The 14,445-nt window shown below is 31.2% G+C and overlaps 1 protein-coding gene and 2 long non-coding RNA genes across 3 annotated transcripts; 2 read left to right on the forward strand and 1 right to left on the reverse strand.

Annotated features, from left to right (window-relative positions):
- The first annotated feature begins 1,188 nt into the window (after positions 1–1,188).
- On the forward strand, positions 1,189–1,906 carry LOC11412368 (uncharacterized). Its single transcript, XR_003006725.2, has 3 exons — positions 1,189–1,352; positions 1,457–1,580; positions 1,664–1,906. It is a non-coding gene; the product is annotated as an uncharacterized lncRNA (long non-coding RNA).
- Positions 1,907–6,703: 4,797 nt separating this feature from the next.
- On the forward strand, positions 6,704–7,474 carry LOC120576818 (uncharacterized). The gene is made up of 3 exons (XR_005642892.1): positions 6,704–6,862; positions 6,960–7,083; positions 7,204–7,474. It is a non-coding gene; the product is annotated as an uncharacterized lncRNA (long non-coding RNA).
- Positions 7,475–12,800: 5,326 nt separating this feature from the next.
- On the reverse strand, positions 12,801–13,581 carry LOC11410117 (protein LURP-one-related 15). Its single transcript, XM_003623449.4, has 2 exons — positions 13,344–13,581; positions 12,801–13,226 (listed from the first exon to the last, which is right to left on the reverse strand). Exons 1-2 carry the CDS (start codon positions 13,575–13,577, stop codon positions 13,089–13,091), a joined length of 372 nt encoding a protein of 123 aa, XP_003623497.3. The 5' UTR covers positions 13,578–13,581; the 3' UTR covers positions 12,801–13,088.
- Between the last annotated feature and the right edge of the window lie 864 nt (positions 13,582–14,445).

The following is a 14,445-nucleotide window of genomic DNA, read 5'->3' on the forward strand; positions in this document are numbered from 1 at the left end:
ACTGATTTGGTATGCAACTATGTGGAATATCTGGAAAGAAAGAAATAATAGGTTATTCACTGGTAAAGAATGCTCGATTTTACAATCTGTTAACAAAATTAAGGCACTTACGCTAATGTGGTTGAAGGCGAAACTTGCTTCTCTTCCCTTCAATTATCATGGATGGTGGCTATGTCCGTTCACTATGTTGGGCATTGGCTAGTTGTTACTACTTTTTTCTGTTTTTTGGTTGTTGTCTGTTTTGGTTTTCCTTTTTTTGTACATATTGTTTCTGACTCTCATGTTCTTCCTTTTTTTGTAGTTGTGCTAGGATGGACATTTTGATTTGGTAATATATTCCCTTTTAACCTCTAATTGAAGAAAAACATGTAACCTTTATGTTAAAAGTATGTAAAAATGAGTCAATTCTAATTGAAAGATGGTTCTATAATTCATAAGTTATAGGAAAAATTACTCTTATGGTCCCTTAATTTAATTTCAAGCAAAATTTTTGCCTTTTATCTTTATTTTATGTTATTTTTGTCTTTTTAATCAATCTACTTACGGATTTTTAAGACTTGAATATATGTATTTATTTTAATATGAGTTCTCAATGTTCAACTTGGTGGTCTCGCTCATATTTTCATACGAAATTTATATTGGATGCTTGAAGATTTATATACAAACGAGCCAAAATAAAAAAATAAATTACATGAAAAAAAATATGAGAAAATGGTTATCAGAAATTAAGGGACGATGAGGGTAATTTTGCTTAAATTATTTAGAAAACTTATTCAAGTTAACACTCAATACCAATATGTGTTAAATGCTAATCAATATCAATTATTTTTTAATAGAAATCAATATGAATAATAAAATTTATATGAATTAAAATATGCAATAAAAAATAATGTAATTTATAATTTTGGTATATTACTATAATTTGTTTTTATCATTGCTCAACACCATTATTCTCATTGCAAAAAAAAATAAAAATAATTTCTTTTGAGATTTAGCTCGTTTCTATTATGAAAGGCTTACAATAGGGAAAAAAAAATGAAAGTTTGTAATAAAATTAACAAAAATGACAAACAATATTTTAATATGTGACCTTTACTAAATATAAGTGATCAATTGAGTGAAAAAAGGAACAAGCATATAACACATCGATATAATCAAGAGAAATTTAATAATGATTATTATTTTTTTAAATGGTTTTCACATGCCAATATAAAGTGCTAAAAAATAAAAAGTGGTCAAACAATTATCTATTTGTTACACACAAAGGAGAAGAAATATGGCATCAATTCTTAAGTTTGTTTATATTATGATCATATATCTTTCTGTACTTCTTGTTGTCATTGAAGGCTACCGTATGCTATTTTTCTCATCCCCTCAAATTTTATTCTTTATTTTGTATACAATTTTTCATCCCTTTTCATTGACTTTATGTATTTTTTTTTGGCTTATATTATAGCATTTCAAGAATGTAAAGTAGACGCAGATTGCCCAACTGTTTGTACCTTACCAGGCTGTCCAGATATTTGTTCCTTTCCTGATGTTCCGACATGCATTGATAATAATTGTTTTTGTACTTAACAGTAAGTTGAAACAACAATTTGTACTTATATGAATTTTTTGCACCATTAGATTTTTCTCTTTAACATTCAAATTTCTTGGACAGGTCGAGAATAAAAATATCATTGCAGAATTATAAATGAACTGCAATAAATAATGATAATGTGATTACTGATTATATAAAACCATGTTGCCTTGTGTGGCAAGGGAGGTGTGAGGGTTTGTTTTCCTTGTATCTCCAAGTGGACACCTTGTTCTCTTGTTTGTGCTTGTGAGTTGTGACCAATAAATTGTTTTCTTTTAAAAATATATATTAAATAAAGATAATATTATTATTGCCATCCTTAAATGTAATTCAACATTGACTAACATGTCTGCTTCTAGCATTCTATACTTATCCTTAGAAGTAGCCAAGATGCAAAGACATGACCATGCTTCTTGATTATGGGCAGTATGTTGGATAACCATTTGATATATCTTGATGTTTGGATAAAAACCTCTTGTGAAGGCTTTCTACATCAACTTTCATATGAGGCATCAATAAATGATTAAATTTTCTTGCAGGTTGTTTATGTGGATCATATCATTCCTTGATTGGTAATCTTTGTTACACTAATTCTTTACTCAATCCGAGCATTTCATGGTACCTCCATGAAAAACAATCTTTGTAATACTCAACTAAACCCACTAATTGATTCCTTTCTACCTCAGCCACTAATTTTAACCATTCATGGTCCTAGATTAACTTCAACTAGTGGATCTTGTGCTTAAAAGCTTAGCAATCTCATAAGGACTGAGGAGCTATAGCTTCTTATAGTATTCAAGGAGAGAACTTGTTTCCTTGAAAATAAAATAAATCATTTGCAAAATTTTAAAGTAAAAAAAGGGTTTGAGAAAACAATTGAAAAGACATAGAAATTCTCAAAGGTAAAGTGTTGTTTAACCAATGGTTCAATTGTAACAAATCTTTGCTATGATATACAAGACTATAGCTTTCTATGACTTCCTGATAACCTGGTGGCCACTAGGAGATATTTCATCTTAAGCATGTGAAGACGTCCTCTCGGAGTACACTCACATAAACTTAACACGCAACATTTCTAGGTTAGGTCATCAACAATTCAAACCAAAGTAATACTATGCTGAGCCTTTTGCCTGTGACAAGAGTCCTAGTTAGATCTCAGCACTTTCAGGCTCTTCCAATATCTAGTCCTCGTGCAAATTAGTCTCTCTTGTTACCATCACCTTTCGGTTCATAGGGACTTAACTCATATCAAACAAACATTTTTCATTCTCATACCCTATCGGTGTCACGAAACTATAACATCAAAAGAAAAAATAGATTAAGTTTCACTTTTAAAGATTTTGAGTTAAAACATTTTGTTTGAAAGAAGCACGAAGTTGTATCTTTATAAATCTTAAGCAAAAACTATCATAACCTCATCATGTCTTAACCATAAGAACGGGTTTATCTCATGATGAACTTAACTACAAAGATGAAGGTGAACTGCAACATAAATGAAAACATGAAAAGCTAAATTGATATAGATATAAAATAGAGTTAGTAACATATTGCAATCCAAGAAGGGAAGAGGTGAGCTTGAAGCATCACCCAAATAATCTTAACTCTAAATCACTAAGAACTAACACTCATGCTCATCTATGGAGAAGATGAGATAAGTCAGAACTCTAGTACTGCTAACCCTAGCTAGAATTGGCCTCTCAATTCACAAGTGTAAAATTCAGGACCCATTGGCACTAACATGTGATTTTCCTTTTATAGTACAAGGCTAGCCACTACAAGTTGTACCCTTTGATCATTTCCCCTATTAATTGTCCTTGTCTTATCATTTCACCATCATGCATATTATTTATTCATTCTGCTGCCAATCATTTGGTGCCAATCCATATAACTTACTCATTAAACAATGATAATAAGGGTACCATGAGTTCGTACAATAGTACGACTCGACTGTTGATCTGGTATGCTACATTTTTCTATATCTTCAATGATGCATCTACGATTCCAAGTTGTGGCTTCTCATATCTTCAGTGTCATTCTTCACCCTGTTTTATCAAACATCCAAAACAAGCATAACTAGTTCAAAATGATCAAACTACACTAAAAAATAATTAAAACATAAAAAACTAAATAGTCACTGATTAAATGCATTCACTCAATTTCTCGTTCATTTTGGAGGATAATTGCAACGTGATAACCTACAAATTTGCTGGTTATCAATCATCTATACCAGATTTCAAGCACAAGCATGGTGAACTCTCTTCCTCTCCACCCTCTCCACACCCCCTAACACCCCACCATCACCATCCTCAACACGACCTGATCTCCTCCTCTCTATTCTTTTCTCCTTCCTCATCTTCCTCTTTCTTACACATTATTCAACAAAAAATTATACCACAAAGAACCAAATATCAACCATTCCCTTTCCCAGAGGCCACCCTTCACCCCTTATCCCCATCTATAACTCAATCAATTCAATTGAAGAAGAACAAAAATAAGATTGAACGAAGGTTGTCTCCATTTTATACCCTGCAACTGAACATTCATTCTAATATGCCATGTTTTAAACTGAATGGAGAGTGAAGTGATAATCACGGAATACAACCTTGAACCCAGAGAACTATCATATCCTTCCATGTGGATTGTGGGTAGTTAAAACTAAGGCTTTTATGAAGCTTTATTTTAAATATATATATCGTAATCATAATAAAACTAAAATTGAAGTTGTGGTGTTTGTTGATGTGGGAACTGGGAAGAGAAGAAAAAATATATCAAAGCATTTTTATGAAGAAAAAATTACATGTTACTTTTTTTTTCTCTTCAATATACGTATAAGTTTTTCTAGATTTTAGTTCTACTTTCCGGACATATTTAGAAGTAAACAAAATTGAATATTTAATGATTTTAATGTGAAGTAGACCTGTAAATAGGTTTTCAGGCCAGACTAGACTTTTAAATAGGTCAAGGATAGACCAAAAAAATAAACCTATGAAGGACCATATGTCAGGCTCGAGCTTGCAAAAAATTTCATAGGTCAGACCTATCACTGATGATGAAAGGTTGAGGAGAAACGTGGTGGTTTCTAGGAGGGAGGGAGGTGGTGGTCCAATGAGGGTATTGGGAGGAGGATATGTGTTTTGTTATTCTGGGTTTGAAGAGTAAGATGATGAAGAATGTGACTTTTTTTTTTTTTTTTTTTTTTTTAATTTAAAAATTACATAAGTGACATCTAACTCACTTAAGTGAGGTGTCTTATACGCATTGTCCATGTTAAAATTGGCTACTTGTAAAAGAGGGCAAAGTTTTAAGTGGATTAGATTATCTTGTTTTAAGTGCCTTATATGCATTCTTTTGTTCTAAGGGGATCAAAATCGCAGTTGTTGCAAAGTTATGGGGCCAAAAACTCGTTTAAGCCAATTATTTATTTTTAGGTGTGAAAAATATCTAATCAAAATTTAATTTGAATAAAAGAGATTCCAGGTGACCGGCGATATTTCAAGAAATAATTTTTTTAATATGATGTCAGAAATTTTTTAGATGTGAAAATTGAATTGTCTATGTTATGACACTTTATGTATTCTATGTATTTTAAAGGGTGATTGCTCTTTGTTTTTGTAATACTTCATTAACTTCAAAAGGTGTCTATACTTTTTATATTACACATTCAAAAGGGAGTTTATTTCGTTGATTCTGGCCTCTATTGTGCGGGAATTTTAATGTAATTGTTAAGGTATGTTATGTATTGTACAATGATTTTAGAGTTGCTATATATACACATCTTGTTCTAGTTTGCTCTTTATCAATAAAAGTTTGATTATAAAAAAAACTTGAAAAGGTGCTAAAATAAAAGAAATGAGGTTGGTTAAAAGAAAATATACAATGCATTTTTAATGTTGAATTTTTACATCTTCCTTTTGGGACAAAAAGTTTTAAAAATTTACTCCCTTTTTTAAATTGAAGAAAAACATATGTAAAAAAAAGTATGTAAAAATGACTAAATTCTAATTAAAACATGGTTCTATAATTCATAAATTATGACCAAAATTACTCTTATGGTTCCTTGATTTAATTTCAAGTAATAATTTTGTTCTATATCTTTTTTTCACGTTATTTTTGTCCTTTTAATTAATTTGCTTATGAATTTTCAAGACTCAAATCTATGAATTTATTTTAATGATTCATGGCATAATTTCTGAAGTGCATCTAAGTTTGAGGTTAGCTTTGATTCATAGCTCTATGTTTCCTTGGAAATTGAGAACTAGGTGGAATAAGTGCATGATTAGTCTAAGATCTATTAGTAGCACTCACACTCATGTGATGCGGGAAGGTAATAGTGTTGCTGATGCACTTGCGAAAAATGGCCAAGGGCTTGCCCCTTTTTCTTCACAGTATTGGGATGCTCCCCCTCTTTTTGTTTTATCTTTACTTCAGAGGGATAGTCTAGGCCTCTCTTCTTCCACATTAAACATGTAATACTGTGTACTTTTGGTTCAGGCCTCTCATGCGTTTATTATTTTCGTTGTTGGATCAAAAAAAAATTATATAAATTATAAAATGTAACAAAAAAATAATGTAATTTATAATTTTGGTATATGACTATAATATGTTTTTATCATTGCTCAACACCTTATTCTCATTGCCAAAAGAAATCATTTTCTTTTGAGATTTAGCTCGTTTCTCCTATGAAAGGCTCATAATAGGGAAAAAAAATGGAAGGGTGTAAAATCATCCACAACAGAGCACCCTAAATTGGATGTTAAATTTTCACCAATCCAACACCTTAAAAGAAATTATTAAATAGATCTCATAAATAATTTTATATCATTACATTTCAACAAAATTTATTTATTTTATTAAGAATTATTAAATGAGATCCATGAAAAATGAAGAAAGAGTGGGTGCTTCCATAACCACCCATGTATTATACTCCACAATAGAGGTGTCTAATTAATATGATGCTAAATAGGTGAAACACCAACCATCGTGGATGGTCTAAAAACAATGATCAAAGGTAACAAATTATATTTTAATATGTGATCTTTACTAAATTTAAATGATCAATTGAGTGAACAAAAGGAACAAACACGACACATCGATATAATCAAGAGAAATTTAATAATGATTTTTTTTAAATGACTTCATATGCCAATATATAAGTGCAACAAACTATAAAGTGGTCTATTTGTTACATGCAAAGGAGAAGAAACATGGCAATACTTCTTAAGTTTGTTTATATTATGATCATATATCTTTTTGTAGTTCTTGTTGTAGTTGAAGGCTACTGTACGCCATTTTTCTCATCCCCTCAAATTTTATTCTTTATTTTATATACAACTTTTCATCCCTTTTCATTTACTTAATTTTTTGGCTTACATTACAGCGGTTTACGGATGTAATGACGACACAGATTGTCCACCTAGTTGTACCACACGAGGTTGTCCGGATAGTTGTGCCTATCCTCATGTTCTGAGATGCATTGGTAAAAATTGTGTTTGTACTTAACAGTAAGTTGACACAACAATTTGTTACTTTTAAACTTATACTTTTATTTCAACGAGTTGTTACTCATATTACTTCTTTGCATGATTCTAATTTTCTCTCTAACATTCAAATTTCTTGCACAGGCTGAGAATAAAAATGGCATTGCAGAATTATAAATGAACTGCAATAAATAAAGATGACATGGTTTTGGAAGGGGAGGTGTGTCTAGCTTGTGGTAGTTTTTGAGTTGTATCTCTATGCTTTAGAAAATTTGTATTTGTTTTTAGTGCCCTAGGGGACACCTTGTTCTCTAGTTTGTGCTTGTGACCAATAAATTCTTTTCTTTTTGAAAAATATATATCAAATAAATACAATATAATCATTATGTATTTATACTACACAAATTTGAATCAAGCTTTGCTCGTTGCCATCCTTAAATATGATTTAACCCACTTTAATTTCAATAAAAACACTACAAATAAAATGAAACTTGGACTCGACAACACATATATTATGATTATCTCATGCTCCATACTTAATATAACACTACTAAAAAACAAAAATTAGTGAGGGAAAACATGAAATCCCTCTCTAATTCCGTCACTAAATTTTGCGACCAAGGAATTTGTGAGGAATTTTATGTTTTCCGTCACAAGTTTCCCTTCCTAATTTTGCTTTTCCCAGTAGTGTAAATACATATAAAAATAAAATAAACTTAAAGGTATACCCACATTTTATTACAACTTAAACCAAATAAAATAAAGTAAATCAACTCTTGACTTATATATGTTGATGCTTTCTCTTACTATTCTTTCCGTAACCGCTTATTCTTGATGGAAAAATGACTTCATATGATATTGTATAGAAAAATGTCCTCACCAGACAAACGACTCTAGGTCAAATGAATGCTTCAACCATCCTTGACCATATCAGATGCTTTAAGATATGATTAAATGAAATCCTTATGCATGTTGACTAGTGTTGAGCTGGTTTTTCATTATTCTTTATGTCTAGATAATGGGCATGGTTGTACTTTTCCTCTCTTTTTTGTGTTTTTTTTTTTCTTTATAAGGATGATTGTTGACCTTATCTAGCTAATGCTTATAACCTGCACACATGAACACACAGTTAGTAGAGATATTACTCCTTTGCTTTAATTTGTTATCATCAAAATATTATGATCCTCTTAGAATTTTAATTAATAGACCTTCTTTTATGAGTTGATGGTAATTACCCTAGACCTAGTTCTCCTTTTGATTTTTGATTTGTCAAACATCAATACAAAGGGTTTGACAGTAATAGTGATGACATCTCAAGTATTGGATCTTGAGCTTCTACATAAGGGTCTTGTTCTAGAAAAATCATTAATTTTAATTTCCTATTTCAAGTTTGGTATATAGAAACATATAACAAAGATAAACATAATTTCTCAAGTGGTGTATATCTAGTTTCAGCATCATTTAAGATTTGACTAAGGTAGTACACAACTCTTTCTGTTCCATCATTTTCAGGCAATGCAAGCAAGTTGTCAACTTAATAGTCTTCAATAGCACTGGAAAACTTGAGTGGTTTATTTGGTACTGGTGGCATGTTCATTGATGGAATATCCAAAGCATCTTTAATCCCATCAAAGGATTTCTAGTGGTTGGCTCCCAATATCATTTTTTCTCAATAAAAATTTGATATGAAACTCCTTAGGAAATTTATTTATCCCAAGAGTGGTTGAGTTTCTTTCGTTGTGTTTGAGGGTCTTGCCTCCAAGATAGCTTTACCTTTGTTCTTGTCCAATTAATTTTTTTTATTGTGTACTAAGGAACCAATGAAGTTACCAGATGATACTCCAAATATGCATTTAGCTGGATTCATCTTTAAACCATATAGCCTCATAGTTTTTGAAAGTCTTCTCTAGTTCCAACAAATGGTTTTGGAAGGGAATGTATTTGACCATTACATCATCAATATACACATTCATCTCTTTCCATTGAGGTCATGGAAGATGGTTTTCATAGCCCTTTAGAAAAAGGAGGTTAATTACAATTTTTGAATTCGAGGGTCTTTAGAATATCAAGTTGCATGCCTAAATTTATCCCTCATCATACTCCTTGAGAACAATTATGAGGCTTAGATGAGTCAAATAGAATATGGCTTCAAACTTTTTGACCTCTACTTAAAAGGTTTTCATATCTACTTCCACAATCTCTACCATGTTGCCTACCCACAACATGAGTCTTTGGTGAAGTGTTGAGGGTACATATGCACTAGTATGAATCAAAGCTATACCCAAGATAACTAGTGTGCATATCTCTTCGAACGTGGTTTCATGCTCATAACTTCCTCGATTGATGTCAGTCAAAACATGGAATACTGGTGAAATGCTCAATCGTCAAGTTCCACTGAGTTTTGGCTGATTGGAACAACCCTCCGATATATGTGGACTACACTATACATGAGAAAGATTTCGCTAACTTGCGTTTGATATTATCTCCACCCGCCTAACCTCCAATCAATTGAGGGGAATTCTCTTGACTTTAATATGATCTATTTGCCGATCTTGACGACCAAACTATTAAGGCTTAATGCTCTTTTGACCCCCTAGCTCTGCAAAAGTTACGATGTTGGCCCCTATTAAAAAAACAAAAATTCAGCTCGCTAAATTTGCCCCCGATTGTAAGTAGCCTATTTTGTAAGTATAAAATTTTAAGAGGTGGTGGTTGTTTAGAGGGAGGGAGATGGTGGTGTAGTCAGGGTATAGGTGGAGGTGTGTGTTGTAATTCTATGTTTTGAGAGAGGGATGATGAAGAAGGATGGTCGTGTGTATTGCTACTCACGTGTCCCTTCATTATTTATTTATTTATTTATTTATTTATTTATTTATTTTCATTTATAAATATGTGACTTTTTATTTTATTTTTAATTTAAAAATTAATGTAGATATCCGATGTTGTCCGAGTTAATTATTATAATTATATACCAGAAAACAGTGATTTGATAAAAAATACAAGGTGACAACTAGGGTATCCATGGAAGAATGGTGGGTAATTTACCCCAATCAATACACATTAGCCACATAAACACATTTTTAAGTGGTATACATGAACTATCTTGATCCCACCAACAAATTGCTCATTTTCATTGATTTGTGGGTAAATTACCCACCATTCTTCAAAGGTAATTTAGAAAAAACCAAAATACAATGCTAAAACGATTTTAAGATAACCGACCTTCGTTGTATTGGTCAAATGGTCACTATTAGCATGCAATTCAGAACATTTAGTTTGCAATGGACCTAATTCTAAACATTCGCCATGATTGTCGAGAAGTAAATTTTAATAATGAATTCACAACATTAACAATTAATAAATGAAATTTAAAATAAAATAAGATAGAAATCTAAATTTAATATTTTACCTTTGCAACGTAAGACTCTTGAAGGTCAGCAACACTTTTCAAAAAAATTGCAGTTTCACCGTCAAATATAACACAAATGCCTAAATCGGTATGATCAGCCACCTTAATTTGAATGTTATACCTATTTAAATTACTCCAACATCAACAAGAGTGTAAGTCTTGGTAACTCTAAAATTAAAATTAAAATTAGTATAAAATGAAAGATGTCTGATTTTCCAAACCAAAAAAGAAAGAAAGGAAGTCGTAAGTACCTACTGATAAATGACACATAGTCATCCTCATATCATATCCATGATAGGACCATTTTGATTCAGAGTATGTGTCTTTCACAATACCATGTGTGACAAAGGAACCATCCTGAAAATACTCTTATATATTTCATATATTTTTTTAATAAGTTTTTTAAAATTATATGTGCGTAATGTACATAACAACATACCTCTTGACAATTGTTTAACTCTGCGATTGTTTTGAAAGTATACATTTTCAAGAAGTCATCTTCTAGTGAGTATCAAGACATGACATAAAGAAGTCATTCTCACATAAAGAAGTCATTTTCACTAGATATATCCTCTTTTTATTTTGGATTCCTATCACAAGGAATATAACATAACCCAAGTGGTGTAAAGTATAAAAATAAATGAGTGTAAATGGTTGAAATCAAAGATAATATGTTTTGATTTTTCACAACAGTGGTGTTTTTCTTAGAATGTCAACGGCGGTGTCTTTATACGATGGCTTTTTCGACTAATCTTAGCACATCTTGACTCTAGATAAGTATTTCTTTTAAAAATAAAAAAAATACTACAAAGTATTTTGTGTGATATCTACTTGTCATTATTTTAGAATATTGAATTCGTTATTCGGATAATTTATCATGTCTAAACTCTAAACCAATACAAAATAGCCATGACTTCAATCAATTTATATATATAGATATATATAGTGCAAACAATATTGTCCTCTTCACTTATCCTCTAGTACCATTGTCGCCTAAATTATATTCAAGCCATCGTCCTCCGTCGACAACCACTCGTTTATCTTGTGCAAATATTCTCTCTCTCTCTGATCCTAATATATTTGTGTTGTCCAAAACCCGCGACTTCATTTGTACTACAATTGACAAAGGTGGTGGAGAGGTTATGGTTTGAAGGTGGTGATGGCTACATACGGTGGCAAAGTCGGAAGAGGAAGAGGAGGGCGTATGTAGAAAGAAAGAAGGCGGCGATCAAAGAGAGAGAAATTAGGACGAAGGGTGGATGGATTAGAGAACACACATGTGAAGAAAGAGAAAAAAGGATATAAAAAGAGAAGAAAAAAAAAAAAAAAAAAAAGAAGCCAATTATGCCCATGTAACTATATGGAAGTTATGAATTTGACCCTAGTGTTGTATTTGTGTTAAAAATGTGTCTCATTGTCATTTCTCTTTTTATTTTGGGTTCCTATCATAAGGATTATAACATAGCCTAAGTTGTGGAAAGTATTAAAATAAACGAGTGTAAATGGTTTTTTTTTTTGAAACAAAATGAGTGTAAATGGTTGAAATCAAAGATAATAGGTTATGATTTATCACAATTGTGATGTTTTTTTTAAGAATGTCAACAATGGTGTCTTCATATGATGACTTCTTTGACTAATCTTAGTACATCTTGACTCTAAATAAGTACTCTTTATTTAAAAAGAAAAAATGCTACAAAGTATTTTGTGTGATATTTACATGTCGCTATTTTAGAATATTGAATTTGGTATTCGAATAATTAATAATGTTTGAACAATACAAAATAGCCATGACATCAATACAATTATCAACATTGAGAAAAACATGGTAATACACCACCACCCCCAAAAAAAGAGTTTATCTTTGCTCCATTTAAGTCTCCTTCATTTACTCCTTTTTAATGTACAGATATGTGACATGTGGCGGTAACAAATCTAATGGTTGATATTAAAAATCAAATTAAAAGACACGTTGTATGTTGAAGCTTTTCTCCGATGTAACAACATTCCACCTTTTCATCTTCTTCCTCTCAATGTCTCCCCCAGCCTCACAGTGTTGTCACGACACCGTCCTCTAAAATCACCATTTGCAGATCCTGTTCCATAAACTTTTTAATTTTTAATTTATGATTTTTGTGTTTGTCTCTTAAATCAATCAAAAAGTAACAAACATAGAAAGAATTTTCGAAACACTGGTGTTGTTTTTCATCCCTTAAGAATCATTTTTTAATCTAAGGATTAAAAGGATTGTTAATTTAAAATCCATTTAATCCATTTGTTGTGATTCTAATTTTATCTAATTAATTCGTTCTTCAATTTTAGAAAGACTCTCAGTTTTAATTAATTAATCTCATCAAAATTGTTCAAGTTGTTATGGATTTGCAATGAAATTGGGAAATTGAGAGGAGAATGAAGGAGGTGGAGGAGAAAGAGATTAGGTGACCGAGAGTGGAGAGAGCATGCAATGATGTCTTTTAAATCTCTGTCTTTAGATTTATTTTTGCCATATGTCACACATCTGTAAATTTAAAAGGAGTAAATGGAGCAAATATAAATGGAGTAAAGATGAACTCCCAAATGGCAATACAATACTCAATATTTGATCAATATAAAACCATAATCATCAATCATCATCTTCGTTAATCTCGTTAAGAATCACAATTAATGCCACTATGAAAGCGTAATCAACACTGGGATAAACAGTGACTGCGAAATGGTCTTTATCAATTAAAATACTCTGAATAGTGTGCTTTTTGTGCATCTGCAGTAACAAAAATATCACAAAAACTGATTTATGATTAGTATATCTCCTTAAGTGATAATCCAATCAAAGTAAAGCCTTATATACTTGTATATATACTAGATGCTTTTTAATTACCTGTGCAACAATGTTGTTAGTATCACCAGCATAAACAATACAAGATCGTTCCAACCAACTACCTTTGACTTTAAAATCACAAACATCTTCTTTGGTATTATCAGCTAGAAACACATCTAGTTTTGCCTTCAACTGCAATAGCGATGATTTTCTCAATGTAAATATAAGATCTTTAGAATTTGTGCTTTCTCCTCTGTAAGCTTCCCACCGATCATGCATAGTCACTATCTGCATCAATAGTACAACTTAATGAATCATTAAACAACACTTTCAATAATAAAATTTGTATTAAATGCTAATCAATATCAATTATTTTTTTTCTTCATAAAAAAAATATCAATAATAAAATTTATATGAATATAATATGTAATAATATATGAAGCGGTTGGGGTTCGAACCCCAAACACCATATTTCTTCACATTTAAATGTGCGAGCTTCAGCTACCAAGCTACTTACAAAAAAAAATCAAGTAATTTAAATTTGTGGTATATGACTATAATTTATTTTTATCGGTAATCTCTCCCTCTCCAACAAGCCGGCCCTAGTTTTCTCTTTCTAGGTTTTTTCTTACAGTTTCTTCATTGAGGGGTGGTTTTTGGTCAATTCTTGACCTGAAATCACCCCTCTTCATCTTTTTATCTCTATTTCAATCTAAATAAGTGATTTTCATATATATCTAGGTTTTTTTCTTTGTGATTTCATCATCTAAGTGTGGTGGTTTGTTGTTCATCGTCTTGTGCGGCGTTGTTTGATTTCCAGTCTTCGTGCAATGTTCATTTGATTCATATTGAAAGATCGATTATTCAATCAAAGAGCGTCAACGTTGCAGATTCGGAGGTCATGAATATTCCGGTCACTTTAATTTTATCATATATTTTTGTAGGCATTATGTCGTTATATGCTATTAACTTTGAATGCTGTGAGCTTATTCGCAGATTCATCCTTTACGTTTTTAACGATGTTGAATGATGTAATCTCACGATTTGAATGAATGAATATCATTTTATTTTTGTCAAATTTTTTTTTATTTTTATCATTGCTCAACCCCATTATTCTCTTTGCCAAAAAAAAATAATTATTTTCTTTAGAGATTTAGCTCGT

This window comes from Medicago truncatula, chromosome 7 (genome assembly GCF_003473485.1).
Source record: "Medicago truncatula cultivar Jemalong A17 chromosome 7, MtrunA17r5.0-ANR, whole genome shotgun sequence".
Classification (NCBI taxonomy): domain Eukaryota; kingdom Viridiplantae; phylum Streptophyta; class Magnoliopsida; order Fabales; family Fabaceae; genus Medicago; species Medicago truncatula.